At 59.2% G+C, this 18,026-nt stretch overlaps 3 protein-coding genes across 4 annotated transcripts; 2 read left to right on the top strand and 1 right to left on the bottom strand.

Annotated features, from left to right (window-relative positions):
* Positions 1-1,241: 1,241 nt before the first annotated feature.
* IGBP1 (immunoglobulin binding protein 1) lies at positions 1,242-6,345 on the top strand. 2 transcript variants are annotated; one of them, XM_083796887.1, is made up of 6 exons: positions 1,242-1,480; positions 1,550-1,855; positions 3,084-3,279; positions 4,296-4,381; positions 5,442-5,554; positions 5,819-6,345. In XM_083796887.1, the coding sequence occupies exons 1-6, from the start codon at positions 1,293-1,295 to the stop codon at positions 5,962-5,964; spliced, it is 1,035 nt and encodes a 344-aa protein (XP_083653013.1). In that variant the 5' UTR covers positions 1,242-1,292; the 3' UTR covers positions 5,965-6,345. The 2 variants fall into 2 exon arrangements, with proteins under 2 accessions (XP_083653013.1, XP_083653012.1); XM_083796886.1 differs by having other exon boundaries at positions 1,243-1,480; positions 5,816-6,345.
* A 1,663-nt stretch (positions 6,346-8,008) lies between these two features.
* Positions 8,009-11,832, top strand: LOC310880693 (diacylglycerol O-acyltransferase 2-like). The gene is made up of 8 exons (XM_083796894.1): positions 8,009-8,399; positions 9,602-9,730; positions 9,796-9,903; positions 10,086-10,156; positions 10,331-10,535; positions 10,697-10,871; positions 10,946-11,148; positions 11,300-11,832. Exons 1-8 carry the CDS (start codon positions 8,360-8,362, stop codon positions 11,452-11,454), a joined length of 1,086 nt encoding a protein of 361 aa, XP_083653020.1. The 5' UTR covers positions 8,009-8,359; the 3' UTR covers positions 11,455-11,832.
* A 512-nt stretch (positions 11,833-12,344) lies between these two features.
* On the bottom strand, positions 12,345-18,009 carry P2RY4 (pyrimidinergic receptor P2Y4). Its single transcript, XM_083796881.1, has 2 exons — positions 17,267-18,009; positions 12,345-14,032 (listed from the first exon to the last, which is right to left on the bottom strand). The coding sequence occupies exons 1-2, from the start codon at positions 17,644-17,646 to the stop codon at positions 12,892-12,894; spliced, it is 1,521 nt and encodes a 506-aa protein (XP_083653007.1). The 5' UTR covers positions 17,647-18,009; the 3' UTR covers positions 12,345-12,891.
* Positions 18,010-18,026: the final 17 nt, after the last annotated feature.

The raw sequence follows: 18,026 nt of genomic DNA, 5'->3' as shown, positions 1-18,026 counted from the left end.
AAAAAAGAAATGGTAAAGAGTCCTTATCTTACTTTTTTTTGTTATAAAAAAAACACATAGGGATGAAACGATGGGCACTGCACTTAAAGAATAAAATGTAGGACTTTGCTGCTGAGCATCCATGCTGTGCACTGTGTGTTGCCTGGATGGTCTGCCAAGTTCTGATTCCATGCTATAGAGAGATAGTTGCGTGCAGTACAAGCCCCTGGTGAATTCCAGCCCCGACGTCCTAAGGTGCTGTTGAGGCTCTCCCAAGAGCAGGAGAGGACCACGCGTGACCTACCCTCCCAGACAGAGCACCTGCCCTAGCACCAGGGGCAGCACGTGCTGCCTTCCTGACCTGCACATTTGCCTGGGAGAGGCTTTTTGTGATAGCAGAGACTTGGGGACCCCAAGGAGCGACCCCAGGCAGCAGCGCTGCCTGATGCGGTGGGGTGTCATGGCTAGCAATGGCTTGGCTCCCTCTGGTGCAGCCGCACGGGCAAAACACACCCGGCTGTGCCCAAGGAAGGGAGCTGAGCACCCTGCAGAAGTACCGGCATGGGGTCCTGGGGCAGGGTGGCTCATTAGCACGATCTTTGGCTGGGCTTGGCAGGACACTACTGATTACACCGGTAGTTTGTGTTTCTGGAGCCAACACATTTAATTCCAGCTTGGCTCCTGACGCAGTGTGCTGCATTGTGTTGTGTAGACAAACTCCAGCCTTCTGCTGCATTTTTAATTCGGTAAGATTAATGGATGGAAACTCACACCATTAAACAAACAACAACCAAACCAGCAAAACAATAATCTGCGGAGGTGCGGATATTGGAGGAAAAGTCAAAGAAGGGGCAATCAGAGGGGCTTGGGGTAACCCAGGTCCTCATGGTCCAGGGTGAGGAATTTGTGTGAGTCGTTATTTAATGCTATTTATTAAATAGACCAGGGCCTTTGCTGCTACATGTGGGGTGCACTTAAATTGGAGGCTAGCAGGTGAAGGGGTCTGGCTATGTGCACTGTCGGTTTCACTTTGACTCTCTGGTTCGTTCGCTGATTTAATGCTCTCCTTTGGACAATTCTTTGGGCTCGCTGCTCTGCCAGGAGCCCAGTTTTGGATGACCGTGTTTAGCACAGAAGGAAGCCCCATTTCCGCCCCTCAGCTCACCGCCGCAGCGCTGCCTCGCCCCGCCCGGCCCCAGCCGCCCCTACCAAGATGGCGGCCGCAGCGCCCCCACGAAGATGGCGGCGGGGGGCGGGCGCGGGCGGCGGGCGGAAGCGGCGGGGCGGAGGCGGCGGCTCCGTCCCGGCCCAGCATGGCGGAGGGGCCCGGCGGCGAGGAGCGGCTGCCGGAGCTGCTGGCGACGGGCTGGCGGCTCTGGGAGGAGGTGGAGGCCGGCACCGAGCCCTCCTCGGGGGCGCCGGCCGTGCAGGATAAGGTGCGGCAGGGGCTGGGCGCGCTGCGGCAGGCGGCCGCCATGGTGGCGGAGCTGGATCTCTTCAGGTGAGGCGGCGGGGACGGGGCTGGGGCTGAGGCTCGGGCTGAGGCTGATGCCGGGTCTGTGCCTTGCAGCGAGAACGAGGAGCTGGAGGAGGTGGCCTCGGCCGACCTGAAGTACCTGGCGGTGCCCGCCCTGCTGGGCGCCCTGACCCTGCGGCAGGTGGACGCGAGCCGGCGGCGGGAGCACCTGGAGGCCGCCCGGGCCCACTTCTGCCGCTTCCTGCAGCTCTGCCGGGCCTACGGGCTCAGCGCCGCCCCGCCGCCCGCCGCCGCCGCCGCCCCGGGGGACGAGGAGGCCGGCAGCCCCCCGCCCCGCGGCCCCGCCGCCCAGCGCAGCCTGCTGGCCATGGCCGCCGGCCGGCAGGCCAAGATCGAGAGGTGAGCGGGGGGAAGGAGGCCGGGGGAGAGCCGCGGCAGCCCGGGGCTGGGCGCAGCGGGGCGTTAAACGGCCCTTCGGGGATCCGCACCGCGCCTCGCAGCGGGTTTGGGTGGTTCGGGGGTCGCAGAGATGCGTTTGTGGCTGTAGTGCCCAGGCCTCAGAGAAGAATCGCACAAAAGCTCGTCGTGGTGAGCTCTCTGATAACAAACCGTGTAAAGCCGCCCAGGCTGGAAGCTTCCTACAAACGTGCTTTTCATATCTTTAATACCGGGGCTGTCGATGCCTCTTCGTCATGTTTTAGGTGAGGATTTTGACAGTCAAACTGTTGCTGACTGTGGTGGCACAGATGGGCCCAAGATGGCCTTGAGAGCAGTTTAAATCGCATGAATACCAAAACACAGTTTCTGTTCTAAAAGGAACCTAAGTGGGATGGATATGGGGTAGCAGAATATGTTGTGGGTCGGTGCAGCACAGCCTGTCCGGCACGGGCTGCTCGCTGGCAGCCTGGCACTGCGCTCGTGCCCAGCTTGAGGCAGGTCTGGGGGTGCTCGCCTCGCGCTGTGAGCCCTGCCGCCAGCAGGTTCCGACTTGACCTGATTGCAGAGCGAGGCATTGCAATTACGTCGGCTTCCAGTGAAAAGCAGAGACTGCAAGATCAACGTTTTCTGACAGCCTGCATCCTCACGCGGGCTCCAGAGCTCTCGTCTCAGCTGCCCTTGTCAGTGGCTGACTGCAGAGTTTACCCTGCTGCAAACAGACCAGAAGGGAGTGGTTTGCTTTGCCTCTCAGCAGCACAGGGCTGGGCAGGCAGATGCTCGCATGCTTAAGATGTATTTTTCAGGGTTCTCTATGCAGTTGTTGTGGATGAGTCTATTTTATAGAACAATGCTTACATGCTGTGTCCTTTGTCTTGGATTTCCTCTGTGTCAGCAATCCTCAGCTGGGATTGCTGGCCTCTTAGCACAAATAAAATAATTGGGAGGGGCCCTGTCTTTAAATTGTCTTCCTAAAACTTCTTAACAATAGGAGCTTCTTAAATTAGAACAGTAAATTATCAGAACTTACTTTTCTGTATGCAACTTTCATTTGAAACATGTGAAATTATGCTAAAGCTCTTACACAGATGGTATTGAAGTTCAAGAAAATGCTGATTTTAGAAAGCACTGTATCTGGGCCATGCTAGAGAAAGTTTACCTAAATTATGTCCTTTAATTCTCTTTGAGCCAGGTATAAGCAGAAGAAGGAACTGGAGAACAGGCTGGCCTCTGTGAGAACCTTTGTGGACAGTGGGCAGGCAGATGAGGATCAGATACGGGAATTCTACCTACTGCAAATCCAGAAATGGGTCAACATCAGCTTTGAGGAAATCGAGAGCATTGACCAAGAAATGGTAATCCTGAGGAGCAGAGACGCAGCGAAACAGGTATGAGATCTCTTTGTCTGCAGGTCCTGTGAACTCTGCATGGTTACACCTGATGATAGACACTATTGGGGGTAAATGAACCTCAGAGGAATTCATTAGCAGAGTTTCCTAAGTTTTGTTGTGTGAATTCTAGGTTAACATCTCTACCTCATGCACAATATAAATGGATAGGGCTTGGTTTAGTTCTGAACAGCCAGTGGTCTGATTTTTGCGTTAGTGCCTGTCTGGTGCTATCGCATGTCCTAGACAGTCACAGTGTGTAAAATGCTCGAGCACCGAATATCAGAGCTGAACTGATCTGTGTGCAGAGGCTTTTCTCCACTTTGCTGGGTTGTGCCAGACCCTTAACTCTAAAGAACCAAATACTTTTGTCATTTAAGACAAGACCCTGGCGATTTTTTTTCTTTCAAGCCTACGTTTCTAGCCTACAGAACATCCTGATGTTACAGAAAAAAACATGCCCATTCGGTTTGAGGAAAGCACATCTTGTGTGGAACAGCGTTTCTGGGCTTTATGCTTCTCACCTAGAACATCTGTCTAGAATTAAAAAATTAATAATAACATGCCTAAGTGTACCATAGTCCAGCTTTGCTGGCACAGCTGGTTTGTGCAATTCATTATTGGCATTGCAGAGCTCTGCTCTTCTGTAGTGCCCTGGGTGATATCTTCATGAATGATGAGCTCTACTTGCTTCAGAGTGTACTGTGTTTGATCCATGGAAAAAATAAGCTGTATTTCATGCTTTGATCTGAGCTGATCTGGTTTAGCTCTGTCAGCTTTCCGCTTTGATCAGAACGGGTGTAACAAAGGCACAAAGAGAAGTGATTTGTGGAAGCTCACAGATGGAGTTCATGATTTAAACTGGATTAAGGGCTGAATTGTCCGTCTTGGGACGTTGCTCTGACAGTAGAGGCATCTCTTTTCTACAAGACCCTTAGTAACTTGTTTGGGGTGGGAAGCAAAGAAGGGTACTCTTATCTACATGATTATTTTGTGACTCTTGTTTGCAATTTCAGTCTTCAGCACCACCTCACGGTACTTCCCGGCAAGTCAGGGCTCCACTGAAACCTTTCATTCTTACCCGGGATGCTGTTCAGTCTAAGTATGTTTGTTTTTGATTACTTTAACACGGTGTGATGCAGTGCTCTGTTCTCATGTCACACCTAAGATACTCTTTCAAATGCAGAAACACAGTCATTATCGGCAGGCAGCATGTCGCATCGAGATTGCATGTGTTGTACGTCTGGGCAGGGGATGGGGAAACTTCTAACGCGTTTCTTCCACTTTCTGTAATTTCTTCTGTTACCGGCATGCTTCAGTATCTGAGCTAATGCTGTTTGTTGTGTTGGGATGGCAGAAGAGGAGACCATATTAAAGTATTACCGCGTTAGTTTATAGGCAGTGTGCTTGCTGTTTAGTAGGCTGTGGCGAGGCAAGGCTTTTCTGCCCCTCTAACCTCGCTGTGATATAACAGGATTGTTCTTTGCTCTTAAAATAAAGAGCATGACATGGAAAAGTACATGTAGTTGCTTAATCTAATGCAAACTCCGGAAGATTTTGGTGGATTGAAATTAGTGATCTTTGGGGCTGAGAAGATGTGGTACCTCCCTGGCCACCAGTTGCAATAGCCTGTTACTTAAAATTTCTAACTATAGGGCTTTCCCTAGGGTAACAAGATCTCAGCATTTCGTGGTGCTGTGAGATTCTTGCAGGTGATACAGCAGCTAAAGCACAAAATAGGATAGAAAACAGATTTCTTGTGATTTTGACATTATCTGCCTTGAGGTTTGCAAATACCTATCTAGCTAAGCTGTGCCTAATTCGGTTCTCAGTGTCCTCATTGGCAAGCTGTGCCAGCGGACAGCATTCTTCTAGGGATTGGACAAGTATTCCGAGATCTTCTTTGGAACAAAGCAGTCCTTGCCTCTCTAAAGCAGCAGAATTAACTCCTGCAATGCTATCTTGGCTATGTTACTGACCAGTCTGCTGCTGAAGGCCCACACTGTGGAAATACCCTCCCTGGGCAAACTCTTCTTGGTAACGTGCCTCATGTGATCAATACAAATCGGAGTACGGGGTAGTTCTGTGCATTGTTAGTGGTGTTCCTGCTCATTCGTACAGGACGTAAAGTGCCTTCCTCGACCCTCTCTCTCTTCCTGTAGAGTGTTTGGTGCTGGATATCCTAGCCTCCCCACTATGACCGTAAATGATTGGTATGATCAGCGCAGAAGGGAAGAAGCAATGCGTGGTCAGAGTGCACCTCAGAAGCCATCAGGTAAGGAGGGGTAGAGCAAAATGGAAAAGAGAGAATTCCTGAACCCTCTTGAGGGGAATGGTGAATGGGGGATGTGTTCAGGGTGTAAAATACCCTCTGGCTTTCTCCACTAGGCTTTCAGGATAAATGGATTGCGTGGCTGCTCCTTGGCATTTCCTGCTGTGTTTAGGCTGACTCCTGGAGGGATTCTGTTCTGAGACCCTGACTAGTCAGTCATTTTCCATTGTCTTACTGTCCCTCGCTCTTGTTCTTGACCTTCAGCAGATATAAGTGATGAAGAGCTGCAGAAGCAGCAGCAGGAGAAAAAAGAGGAGGAGGATGATGAGGAAGCTCTTCAAAAAGCTCGGGACTGGGATGACTGGAAAGACACACACCCGAGAGGCTACGGCAATCGGCAGAACATGGGCTGATGCTCTCGCAGCAGAGGGAGCAGGGCCTGGAAATCCTGTAAGAATTGCCTATGTCTTGGAGATATAGGAGTAAATGCACTGTACATATGCAGAGGTATCCTTGACTTCTCTGGGAGTCACTGGAGTCAGAGGAGTAAACATGACAATTTGCTTTGGTTTACATGAAGTGTCAGACTGAGAGTGTGCTCGTCATGTACAGTGGCACCGCAGAGCTCCTGTCAGCGGGGCGCTGTCTGAGGGGCCAGACTGCCTCTGCTCTCCCAGTCAGAGGAAGTCCTTGAAAGAAAAGTACATGAATTTGGAAACTTCTCTTCGTATTGTTGGTGGATGTATTTATTTTTTCCTCTATATTTTAGACAAAATAAAATCTCTTGTGCTGCCTAGTTCTTGCTGTCAAAATCCCTTGTTTTTTGTCCTGGGCTCTTTCAGAGAAAATGTGCGAGGCTGGTTGCCAGCAGCTGAGGGAGTTGGGGGTGGCAAATGTCAGATGGCCACTTGTTTTGGCCAGGGCTACTGGTGGCCTTTCCGCAGCCTCATCGTGCCATTCCTCCCCAGGCTGGCAGAATGCAGTGTTTGGGAGCTTTGTGTTAGGTAGAGCAGATATTTTGAGGGCAACGTGTTAAAATGCTGATACTATACATGGTACAGATACGTTAATATAAATGTTTGTCCCTTTGCCTAGTGTTGTGGTGTCTGCACAGCTGTAGCCTGTGTGTGTATGTACATGTACAGCGTAGTGGGTGTGCTTGGGACCCTCTGGTGGAGTGCTGCAGGGACCAACGCTGGAAAAGCAGCACCGTATTCAGAAGAGTGGTGCAGCGGTGGTCAGTGTGCTCTGAAATCTGCTTATAGAATAACTCTGAAGGGGTGAAAACTCTGTCTGCATTCCTCCAAAGCAAGCTTAAATAGGAGCTGGCGCTGATTTTCGACTGACTGAGAAGAGAGGGCATGACTGCTGTGCTGTACCTGCGCCGATCCAGAGTGGGGCACTGGTATTGCCAGGTAAGCAACGAAGGAACTGCAGCTGGGAGCTCTGCACTTGCCAGGTGTAGGCCAGCAGCTGCTGTTGAGATTGTTCTAACCTTGTTAAAAATGCAAAGAATATTACAAATGTCAGGATATAAAACAGCACCATTGCTTCTAGTGACAGCGAAATGCAGAGCAGCCCATAAGGCATTACTGGCTTCAGTCTGGCCCAGGCGGAGGCTTCATCAGCAGGCTGCTCCCTTACCTTTGGGGACAATGAAGTTTGGAAAGCATTCAGCTTTTTTTTTCCCTTCATGTTAGCATGATTCAGGCACACTTGAGCAGCCAACTGGACTGAAGAGAGATTAAGATATATTATACATAGCCAACTCGGTTACTCTTGACTAGCCTATGCAGAGATGCTGAATGTAGCCTTCAACGGATGCAGTTGCCCCCTTTTTTTTCCAGATATTGTTTCTCTGATTTACTAGAAAAGATTATGTGGGTGGGTGGGTGTGTTTGTTTGTTTTCCTCGTGGGTTCTGTACCTTTCTTCCAAAACTTTTTTTTTTTTGCTTTAATAACATGTGCAATCTTTTACATCAATTTACCCCTTTCCTACATTTGCTGTTAGCCTGCTCTTCCCAGCAAGTTCTTCTGTGGAGGCAGGTCCGAAGACGTAGCTCTGCTGGATGGGATCCTGTCTTTTCTCACTGTCCCTTCGCTGTTGGCCTGGAGCCCCATCTCGGGGTAGCTTCTGCTGCTTTTGTTTCTTTTTTCCTCACGCCTTTTGAAGTGGATCTCTCCTATGTGTTTTGGTTTAGTTACACCCAATCCCTCTAGTCTCACATGCCTGTTTTCCGACCAGAGCCATGGCCCACCATGAAGACTATTCTGGTGAACTGCTGGAGAAGGTTGGGTCCCCGGGCACCTCCCCAGCCTTCCAGGGCTGGTGTACGCCGACGTGGGTGGGAGAGGAGGGGACGGCGCTGGCTCTGGCCGCTGGCCGGCTCGCCAAGCTGCGTCCCACCCCACGGAGCATCGGGGTGACGTTTTGAGGCGTCTCTCGAGGGCGTCATACCGTCGGAGCGTGACAGCGGTTTGTGAAATACCCGCGGCACGGACGCTACCATTCCCTGGGGGACGGTGGCTGCCGGCACCGCCAAGAAGTGCCGCTGATTGTGCCCTTCCAAGCTCCCATTTACAGGAGCTCCTCAGTGCTCTGCGTGGCTTCTCCTCCTCCCAAGGAGCCCCAGGATTTGTCCTGGCCCCGCCAGCCGGCTCCGCTCCGCTCCCCTCCGTGCGTGCAGCCTCCCTCGGCTCGGCCGGGGCGGTTACTGAGGCTGGACCAGCGATCAATCGCCGCTGGGATTTCCAAACTCGCCTTTTAACCTGCTGAGCTGGGCTCCGGAGCAGAGCTCCCCGCCACCATGAAAACAATCATTGCAGCCTGTTCCCAAAATCTGAGCGGTAAGAAATACCCGAAGCGTGTTTAATGGTTCCTGACGCTCCGGTGCTGTATCGGCTCCGGCAATTAGTGCTTGCTGTCACTATTGTCTGTTTGCTTTAGACTGCTCAGGGGAAAGGGAGGTGTTTGGAGCAATTTGGGGTTAGTGGCACCAGAGGAAAACATAAAGTTGCTCAACAGGAGTGGGATTTCTTAAGTTAATGCCGACCACGCGTTAGGAAACATTCCTCCTGCAAGATGCTGCAAATTCTCCTCCGGGTCCCCACGCCGCCCAGAGCCACGGAGACCAAATTCCTCGGAGGAGGCTCTGGGGATATCCAGGGACTGGCACAGTTGCTGGGCTTTGCCCATCGCTCGGTTGATGTTTTTCTGTTGTGTGGTCTTGGAGATCCGTGGAGTGCTTGGGGTGGGGGGAGGTGGCATGAAAATGTCTAAAAATGCAGCTTTTGGGTACGCATAGGTGGGCGAGGCAGAGCTGTGTCTGCTGTAAAAATCACTGGGCTTGGGAAAGACGAAAGCCGTGGGGCTGGGGGGTTTCTGGGAATGTGGTGGAGCAGGGGGTGTTCGGAGTGGGGCCAGCGCTTGGGGGAGAGGGAAGACCATCCCTCCCCACCGAGGGTGGCTCTGGCCTTCTGTTCATCCCAGTTGCCCCACTGATGGTTTGGTTTGAGCTGGGACGAGCTGAGCCTCCGCTGCCAGCCCCACCTGGGGGCTGGCGGCCACCCTGGATGGGGACAGCTCCGTCCCCCCTCTCCTGCCCCGCGCATCTCTCCCGCTGCTGATTTTGGGTTGTTTTCCCAAGCCCCGCTGCACGCCATTGAGGCGGTCTCCGGACCTTTGCCCGTCAGGACAGGCACCTCGGGCCCGTTTCGGGGAGGAGGGATGGGGCCGTGTGTTGGAGTTTGGATCCTGGCGCCCCGCCGGGGCGGTTAATGGTTCACCAGGGCCAGCCGGAGGGAGCGGGGCCGTGCCGGCCCTGCAGGGACAAGGCTTGGTGCTGGGGACGGCCACCCCTCCCCTGCCTCACCCCTTGCCACTGTCCTTGGCACTGCTGGGGGGCGGATGCTGGCCCGGGGCTGGGCATCCCCCAGCCCATCCTCCCCGCTCCCCAGCTGGACCGGGGCCATCCCCAGTTCGGTGGCTCTGTGCTGGGAGCGGGGCGGGGGGGACACGGGGACACTGCTGAGCCCGCCCGTCCCCGCAGGCAGCCGCGCCAGCCTCCCGGCCGCCCTGCGCACCCTGCTCGCCGTGCCCTGGCCCTCGCAGCGGGACGTGCGCGCCTGGCTCCAGCTCCTCGCCGTGCTCCAGTGGGTGCTCAGCTTCCTGCTGCTGGGTGAGTGGGGCGGCGGGGGGCGGCGGGGGCGGCCGCGCACCGGCTCACCCGTCCCCGTCCCGCAGGCACCGTCAGCCTGCTGCTGCTCGTCTACCTGGTCTTCACCAAATTCTGGCCCATCTCCGCGCTCTACCTGGCCTGGGTCATCTTTGACTGGGACACACCGGAGAAAGGTACGGCGTGGCAGGTGTGCGGGGAGGTGGGGCACCCCCCGTTTCTCAGCACAACGAACAGGTCACGTCCTCCTCCTGCCAAAAAAATGGCAGAAAGAGGGGTGCAGCGGGTCCACGTGAATTATTTAGCAGTCAGCCTGTCGTGACGGGCTTTACTCACCCCGTCCCTGTGTGGTTCGCAGGTGGCAGGAGGCTGCCGTGCTTGCGGAGATGGCCCGTGTGGAGGCACTTTCGGGACTATTTTCCCGTGAAGGTAGGGAGGGGGGTGCCAGGTGGGGATGCTCACACCCAAAAGGAGGCACCAGGCTGCCCGTGCTGGGCCAGGCTCTTTATTCCGTGTGTCCCCTGCTTGCAGCACACGGTGCTGCCGTGGGGAACAATGCCGGTGCCTCCGTGCCCCCTGCCCGAGCCCGTTTTGTCCCCGCAGCTGGTGAAGACGCACGACCTGTCCCCCAGCCACAACTACATCATCGGCTCCCACCCCCACGGCATCCTCTGCGTCGGCGCCTTCTGCAACTTCATCACGGGCTCCACCGGCTTCGCGGAGATGTTCCCGGGCATCCGGCCCTTCCTCACCACCCTGGCTGGAAATTTCCGCCTGCCCCTCTTCAGGGAGTACCTGATGAGCGGGGGTGAGCGGGGGCAATGCCCGCGGGCAGGGGGGCTCCGTGCCTGCGCCCCGCTCCCCCAAGGTCTCTCCCGCAGCAGGGGGACCCTTTGCACTGTGGGGTCCCTCGCACGGCCGCCGTCCCCGCGGCGTTGTGCTCACACAGTGCTGCTGTTCCCGCTGCAGGCCTGTGCCCCGTGACGCGCCGTGCCATCGGGTACCTGCTCTCCAAGAACGGCACCGGCAACGCCGTGGCCATCGTCATCGGCGGCGCGGCCGAGTCGCTCTCCTGCCGCCCCGGCATCACCACGCTCATCCTGAAGAACCGCAAGGGCTTCGTCCGCATGGCCCTGCAGCACGGGTGAGCACGGGCAACACCGACGGGGACGGGGGGTCCCGGTGCCCCCCTCACCGCCTGCCATCTCCCCTCCGCAGGGCCTACCTCGTCCCCTCCTTCTCCTTCGGGGAGAACGACCTGTTCCGCCAGGTGGTCTTTGAGGAGGGCAGCTGGATGAGGAGCATCCAGCAGCGCTTCCAGAAGATGATGGGCTTTGCCCCCTGCGTCTTCTACGGCAGGGGCCTCACCTCCGTGCGGTCCCGGGGCTTCCTGCCCTACGCCAGGCCCATCACCACCGTGGGTGAGCACCTCCAGCGGGTTTGCTGGGACCCGAGGGCGTGGGGAGGAGGATGCCCCGGGTGATGTTGGAAGGCAAAGCCCGGCTCGTGGCCCCGATGAGCTGAGCGCTGCCCCGCGCCCTCCCATCTGACGGGGTTCCCCCTTCCCGGCAGTGGGGGAGCCAGTGATGGTGCCCAAGATCGAGGACCCGAGCCACGAGACGGTGGACATGTACCACGAGATGTACGTCCGCTCCCTGCTCAAGCTCTTCAACGAGAACAAGACCAAGTACGGGCTGTCGGAGGCGGACGAGCTGCGCATCGTGTGAGCGCGGCGGGCGCCGGCGGGTGGGGGTCTCAGCCCGCCCGGCGCGGGGGACACGCGGGGACGTGGGGCTGGTGCGTGGCCCGGCGGCTCCCCCTCCTCCTCTTCCTCCCATGGCACCCGAAGGCTGGCGAGGACCCGTGGGGGTGCCAGCCAGCAGTGGGCACGGTCCCCCCCAAGCTGACCGGGAGGCCGTGAGCAGAGGGAGGGGACGGGGTGTCGTGAGGAAGAGGAAGGAGGTCACAGGGGTGGCATCCCCGTGGTGGGCAGGACCAGGCTGGGGAGATGTCCCCCTGTGGAGTGGGGGAACACCCAGGCTTGGGCACCGGTGACAGTGACCTCGGCACGGCTGGGTGCGTTCCCTAATACAAATTTCCACCCCCCTCCCTGCGTCCTGCTGGTGCTGGGGGTGCCGGATCGGTCAGGGCACAGCACTGGGATATGTGGGCATTAAGGATGGGGCTTTGTGGTACTGGAGGTGCCAAGGTCACAGATGGGGGGGGGGACACCCTGACGATGCTCTGGGCTCCCCTTCCCATGCTTGGGGAGGACCGGGGGGGCCGTGGGAGGGCAGGGACAGCCCCATCTCTCCCTGTCCCATCCCAGGCTGCTGTGGGAGTCACCAGCGCTGATAACCACCTCCAGCCTGCTCCTCTTTACGCAGGCACCTGGTTAAACAAAGGCTCTGGGTAAACATTTGGAAAGCAAACACCCATAAAGGCAGATTCCCCAGCAGTCCTTCACCACCTGTCCCTTGTCACGGCCGTGCCACCACTCCAGCACCCTGGCACCACGCCTGCCCCAGTGCCAGCACGCAGAGGGGCCATGTCGCTGTCCCCTCGCCGCAGCCATCCCATCCCTCTTCCTTCTGCTACGGGGAGGACCACATCGCGATGTGGGGAAGGGGAAGGTGCTTTATTGGCGCCATGAGCAGCACGTCCCCTCACCGCCTCCCTCCCCAGCCTTCCCCAAGGACAGTGCTGTGATGGGGACATCTCCAAGACACAGATCCGCACCTCTCCCCGACGTGTCCCCACTGCAGGGACCATGCAGGACATCAGCAGTGGGAGGCTCGACCCCTGGCCCCATCCACTGGCAGCATTGGGTCAAGTGGCAAAGGCTCAAGGAAGACCCCAGACAGGTCCGTGGCCACCGCTCTGGATGTCCGTGTGTCACCACCCCCCGAGGCAGGGGTGCTCCTTCTCTGTCCCCAAAGTCAGCCTGGCCCCTGCAGGCTGCTATCGAGCAGGCCAGGAGGGCCATGCGTGCCCGGGGAGGGGCAGGTGTGCCATCTTCTCGGTGACCTGCCCGCCCCGTGTGTCCCCAGGAACGCCGTGGGATGGGACGTGCCCCACAGCCGCCCACCCTCGGGCCTGTGGTCAGTACTCCGGGTAGGTTTGGGGGACCAGGGGTCCCACGCAGCGCTCCCCTGCTTCGCCCCTCACCGCCCACCTCCGCTCCGCGCCGTCCCCATCCCTCGGGGGTCACTGGCGCAGCAGCTGCCCACCACGCTGCTCTCCACCGAGGGGGACACCAGGGCCAGGAGGGAGGTGGGCGCGGGCTGGGGGCGCTGGGCTGCCCCCCGGCGCAGCCGCCCCCGGTACTTGTCCCCCGCCATGAAGTACAAAATGGGGTCCAGGCAGCTGTTGATGCTGGCCAGGGGCCGCGTGATCTTGTAGGTGAAGTTGATGATGTTGAGGGTCTGGCAGTTGGCTTGGAAGTAGCGGGAGGTGTAGTAGAGGGTGCGGGTGACGTGGAAGGGCACGAAGCAGATGGCGAAGACGGTGAGGACGATGATGATCATCTTGATGGAGCGCTGCTTGAAGGAGGGCACACGGGGGCCGGGGCTGGAGAAGCTGGGCTTGCAGAGCCGCTTGGCCATCAGGCAGTAGCACACGACGATCACCAGGAAGGGGACGCCGAAGAGGAGGGCCATGACGGAGGAGCTGTAGTGCACGTAGTGGTCGAACTCCTCGGGCTTGGTGGTGTCGTGGCACAGGGTGCTGTTGTCCTTGGAGCTGGTGGTGACGAAGATGAGGTTGGGGATGAGGCAGATGGTGACGACGAGCCAGGCGCCCACGCAGATGAGGCGCGCGTACTTGGTCTTCACCCACTTGAGGGAGCGGATGGGGTGGCAGATGCCCATGTAGCGGTGCACGCTGATGCAGGTCAGGAAGAGGATGCTGCTGTAGAGGTTGGCGTAGAAGAGGAAGCGCACGATCTTGCAGAGCGCCCTCCCGAAGGGCCAGTTGTTGCGGTCGGCGTAGTAGTAGACCAGGGTGGGGAGGGAGAGGACGTAGAGCGTGTCAGAGACGGCCAGGTTGAACATGTAGGTGGTGGTGGCGTTCCAGGGCCTCATCCTGGAGACGAAAATCCAGATGGCCCAGGTGTTGAGGGGCAGCCCCACCACCAGGACGATGCCATAGGAGATGGGCAGCAGGATGAACTTGAACTCCTCGTCGAAGACGCACTTCGCCTCCTCCGCGGCCGTGCTGTTCCCTCCCGGCCAGGGAGTCGGAGTCGGTGTCCACAGGGCAACTGGGAACATCCTCGCTGGAGCAGCCATGTTCTCCCAGCCAGATCTGGGGGAGCAGTTAATAACGACACATTAGTTGTTGATCCCAGCCATTGTCAGGCACAAAGCGGGGAAGGCGGCCAAAGATGCCAGATTTTTTCCCCCCCTCCAGGAGCTCCGGCCACTTTGATGCCTCTCTGGTTTTTCTCAGCTCCGGGGCTGGAGCTTGACACGTCCTCCCCTTCGGAGCCCCCCCAGTGACACCCGTGGACCATCCCTCGGAGCGGCGCGCCGTGACACCCGCGCCGCGCGGAGCCGGGCAGGGTGCCCGGGCCCGGCCAGCAGACCCGCGGCGCGGCGAACAATGAGACCTTGATGAGCAACAGCAGCCCCGCTCGGTGCCAGCGCAGCCTCTTGGAAGCCGGCTCAGCCTAATTGGCACCATCCTGACAATGCTGCCGGTCCCAGAGGGGTCCCTGCCAGAAGAAAGGCGGGAGGAGAAGAAAGGCTTGTCTAGGGGGGGGGTACCATGGCCCGGAGAAATCCTTGGGGGGCTGTTAGAGGAGCCTTTGGGAGAGAGTGTCCCTGGACAGCGAGGGGCCTCCAGCTGCCGGCTCCTCTCCCTAGGAGAGCGATGATTTAAGCGGTGCAGAGAGGAGCTGTGCCCGAGCCAAGCCCCAGCCCGAGACAGCGCAAGTTCGAAGCCATCGGGGACATTTCCCCCTCGCGCATTGTTTGGATCAAAGACCGGGATTCTCAGCGGCCCGGCAAATCGGTCCCGGGGGGCGAGAGGCGAGGGCGAGCTGTAAAATGGTCGCCTTCGCCTCTCGAGGCGTCTAAAGTTCAGCGCCCGCTGCTCCGGCAGGCAGAGGGAGCTTCTCCGGCCGCTGCCCCAGATGGGTTCCCAGCTCCCCGGCCCCTCAGCACCCCCTGGGCAGGGGGTGGCTGCAGCAGAACCCCCCCCCCCCCACCCCCAGGGCACCGGCACCACGGGCTGGCGGCAGTGGCACCGGGGAGGTGCTCCCTTCGTGTCAGCCCAGTCCTGGTGGGCACTGGGATGGAGCAGGGCTCGGCTCAGGGCTGCAATGGGCGTTGCTGGTTTGGGGGTGTGAGCAGGCGGCGGCATCACCCCAGGCTCCCCCCCCCGCCCCCAATCTCCCTCTCCCCCGTCCCCTTTACCCCCGTCCTTCGCCACCACCGAGCCGCGCGGCTTCTTGCAGCGAGCTTGGTTGGCAGGAACCTCCCGCAGGGCGCATCTGTGGCTCAGGTGAGCCGCCGGCTGTCCTGCCCCTGGCCCTGTGAGGACAGCCCCGAGTTTACAGAGATGATCATAAAGCAATCCAAGGCAGCTGGGCGGGCGGGCGGCCGGGGGACCAGCCCTGCGCGCCGCATGCACCCCCTGCTCTTTGTTTGAGTTCTGGGCTGAACGCGGCTTTGGGCCCAAACCGAGCGCCCTGGCGCTTCCTTCCCACCGCGGGCAGCCTGACGGCGGGGCGAGTTCAGAGAGCACAGGCAGGTCCTGATCAAACATTAACAGCGGGAGCTCGCTCAGCTCCCCTGCCAACGGGAGGGAAAAAGCAGGGCTTGGGAACCCTGCCTGGCCGGGACACCCTCCGGAGGGGATGCTGCTGGTCCCAGTCCCGCTGCTGCGTCTCCCCGAGCCGTGATGCTGACGGGGACAGGAGGGACCAAGAGATTTCTTTCCTCTTCCAACCTCTGAGGAGGCGCGAGCTGGAGCAATGCGACGCGAAGCCCTGTCAGAGCAGCCGTGCCGCAGGTTTCAGTGACCAAAGCCAGTTTCCATGGAGCAGGTCAACAAACGAGTAAGATAAGAAGAATCCGATTAAAAATAAATAAATAAAATAATCTGACGTAAGAAACAAGGAAAAGTCCGAGCAGCAGCGTGGTGCTGGATGGCCCTGCGGGGAGGGCAGGTACTCAGCTTCTGCAAGCGAATGCGAAAGGCCCGTGGGCAGCCTGCCTGCGGCAGCGCGAGTTCGCTGCTCCTGGGCGAGCGGCCCCTGAGAAAACCACTGGCAAATCAAAATGCAAAAGAAGATGGCATTTGACAGTCTTGATCTCAGCAGGCAAGGCTTCCTGCTTCCTCATCTTAGTCACGATCAAAGTCAGCGGTTTAAACTGCTCTGATTTACACCCCCCCCACCTGGGGCCACGTCACTGCCTGCTCACTCCTGCTCCCCGATGACGTCCCCAGCCAGGCTCTCCCTGCCCGTCACTTTCTCCGTGCGCTCCTGCAGGAGGGCCCGGCCGCAGAGCAGAGGCTCCGAGCCCCGCGCTGGTTTTCCTTCGGGGCTGGGAGGGAGCTGGAGGCTCGGCACACGGGGACGTGGAGCCGGGAGCGCGGCGCTGGGTCCTGCCCTGCCCGCGTCGCGGCTGCACGAGGCGTGAAGCCTGCCTTCCCCTTGCTCCAAGCGCTGCTGGTGGGGACAGCGAGGTGGCACACAAGGAGGATGACCGAGGCTGGGGACACCTGCGGGGCCACACGGCGGGGACACGCGCTGCCCTTCGGAGACGGGGCAGAGACATGGAGCCGGGGGGCTCGGGGCGGCGTGAGGCCGGGGCCTGGCCGCTGCCGGGCCGCGGAACACACAGGGCTTTTCTTCCCTCTTAAGCCCTTGGAAATTGCAAAACAAGGGGAAATTATGCAAAACGCGCTGCAGAAGGACCCTTGTCCCTAATCGCCACGTGGTTCGCCCAGCCAAAGCCCTGGCACCAGGGGAGCGTGACCTGATTTCTTTTCGCTCCTTTTCTGCTCACGGGAGCTGCCCGAGCAGGAGCTGTGTCCTCGCCGGGGTCTCCAGCAGCGCCGGGGCTGTGCAGCGCCCTGGGCAGAGCCCACCACGTCCCCCAGCCACAGGCTCGTCCCCTGCCCCGAGGCGTCCCAGCGGGACGGCGGGTGACAGGCTCCTCGTCCTGGGGCAGGAGCCGGCAGCATCAGGCAAAGCTGTAGCGGCACAAGGGGTGGCTTTGCCCTCGGAGGAGACAGCGCTTCGGGGGCATGAAGAGGAAGGTGAAGAAGAGGAGGTGGCTGCACCAGGAGAGGTGAAGGCCCTTGGTGATGGAGGAGCACAGTGGTGCATTCGGGAGGAGGATGCACGGAGGGATTTAGGGGCGGTAGGAGGCACGGGGAGGACGGGTTGATCCCCCCAACCCTCCACCCCAGGATGCCCCCTCCGTCCCTGGAGGTGCCAAAGCAGTGCCCACAGGGTCCCCAGAGGTTTGCAGGGCCGTGGTGGGGCCGTCCAGCTGCCCACCACCACCCCCAGGACCCCCAGCTCACCTGCAGTCCGGGGCTGGGGTGGCTCTCAGCCGCGGGGCACCCCCGGGGAGCGCCTGTGCGCCATGGGGCCGGGGGTCCTGCTGGTGTGCCACCCCATGCCGTGCCGTGCAGTGCCGTGCCCTCCCGTGCACGCCTGCTCCTGCTCTCCCACCGCTGGGAGCAAAGTGCCCGGGAGAGGCAGGGCTGGAGGCGGGCGGAGGCGGGGGCAGGAGCCCGCAGCGCACCCGCCACCCGTGCCAGGCGCCCCTGCCAGCCCCACCGCCACCTCTCCCGTCCCGTCCACTGCCCCTGCGGGCTGCGGGCTGGCTGCAGCCCCCGTGGCAGCCCCGGGGATATGGGACGTGTGTGCCTCCTCCATGGGGCCACAGCCCTTCACCCATGGGGGCGAAGGACCCTTGGTTATGGGGACCCTCACCTCTGGTGACCGTGGTCCATCACCCAAAGGGACCTCGGCCCCTCGCCCATGGGGACCACGGCCCTCCTCCCACGGGGACCATGCCCTTCTCCATACAGAGCACAGTCCCTCACCCCTGGGGACCACGGCCCCCATCCCACAGGGACCGCAGCAGCCCCCAGCCCCACGGAGTGCCCCATCCAGCCCCGGCCGTGGGGGGGTCCCAGCAGCGCCCTTGCCCCCGGGGGTGCTGTCCCTGCCTGGCACCCCAGACCTGCAAGGCTCTCCTGGGGACAAAGGTGGCCACTGCCACCTTGAGGCCAGCCTGGGCATAGTGTCCCCAAAACTGGGGCCATCTCAGCACCC

Source organism: Anser anser (genome assembly GCF_964211835.1).
Source record: "Anser anser genome assembly, chromosome: 13".
In the NCBI taxonomy this organism is placed as follows: domain Eukaryota; kingdom Metazoa; phylum Chordata; class Aves; order Anseriformes; family Anatidae; genus Anser; species Anser anser.
The sequence above is the reverse complement of the archived record's forward strand: the minus strand, read 5'-3'. Positions and strand labels throughout refer to the sequence as shown.

What these genes read in the sequence shown, in the direction of transcription:
- IGBP1 (XM_083796886.1), top strand. Translation starts at nt 1,293, where the DNA reads ATGGCGGAGGGGCCCGGCGGCGAGGAGCGGCTGCCGGAGCTGCTGGCG. An exon ending in CGGGATGCTGTTCAGTCTAA is followed by an intron (nt 4,382 to 5,441) that starts GTATGTTTGTTT and finishes CTCTTCCTGTAG; the next exon opens with AGTGTTTGGTGCTGGATATC. An exon ending in TGCACCTCAGAAGCCATCAG is followed by an intron (nt 5,555 to 5,815) that starts GTAAGGAGGGGT and finishes CTTGACCTTCAG; the next exon opens with CAGATATAAGTGATGAAGAG.
- LOC310880693 (XM_083796894.1), top strand. Translation starts at nt 8,360, where the DNA reads ATGAAAACAATCATTGCAGCCTGTTCCCAAAATCTGAGCG. An exon ending in CTGTTCCCAAAATCTGAGCG is followed by an intron (nt 8,400 to 9,601) that starts GTAAGAAATACC and finishes CCGTCCCCGCAG; the next exon opens with GCAGCCGCGCCAGCCTCCCG. An exon ending in GGGACTATTTTCCCGTGAAG is followed by an intron (nt 10,157 to 10,330) that starts GTAGGGAGGGGG and finishes TTGTCCCCGCAG; the next exon opens with CTGGTGAAGACGCACGACCT.
- P2RY4 (XM_083796881.1), bottom strand. Translation starts at nt 17,646, where the DNA reads ATGGGTGAAGGGCTGTGGCCCCATGGAGGAGGCACACACGTCCCATAT. An exon ending in ACCCCAGCCCCGGACTGCAG is followed by an intron (nt 14,033 to 17,266) that starts GTGAGCTGGGGG and finishes CTGCTCCCCCAG; the next exon opens with ATCTGGCTGGGAGAACATGG.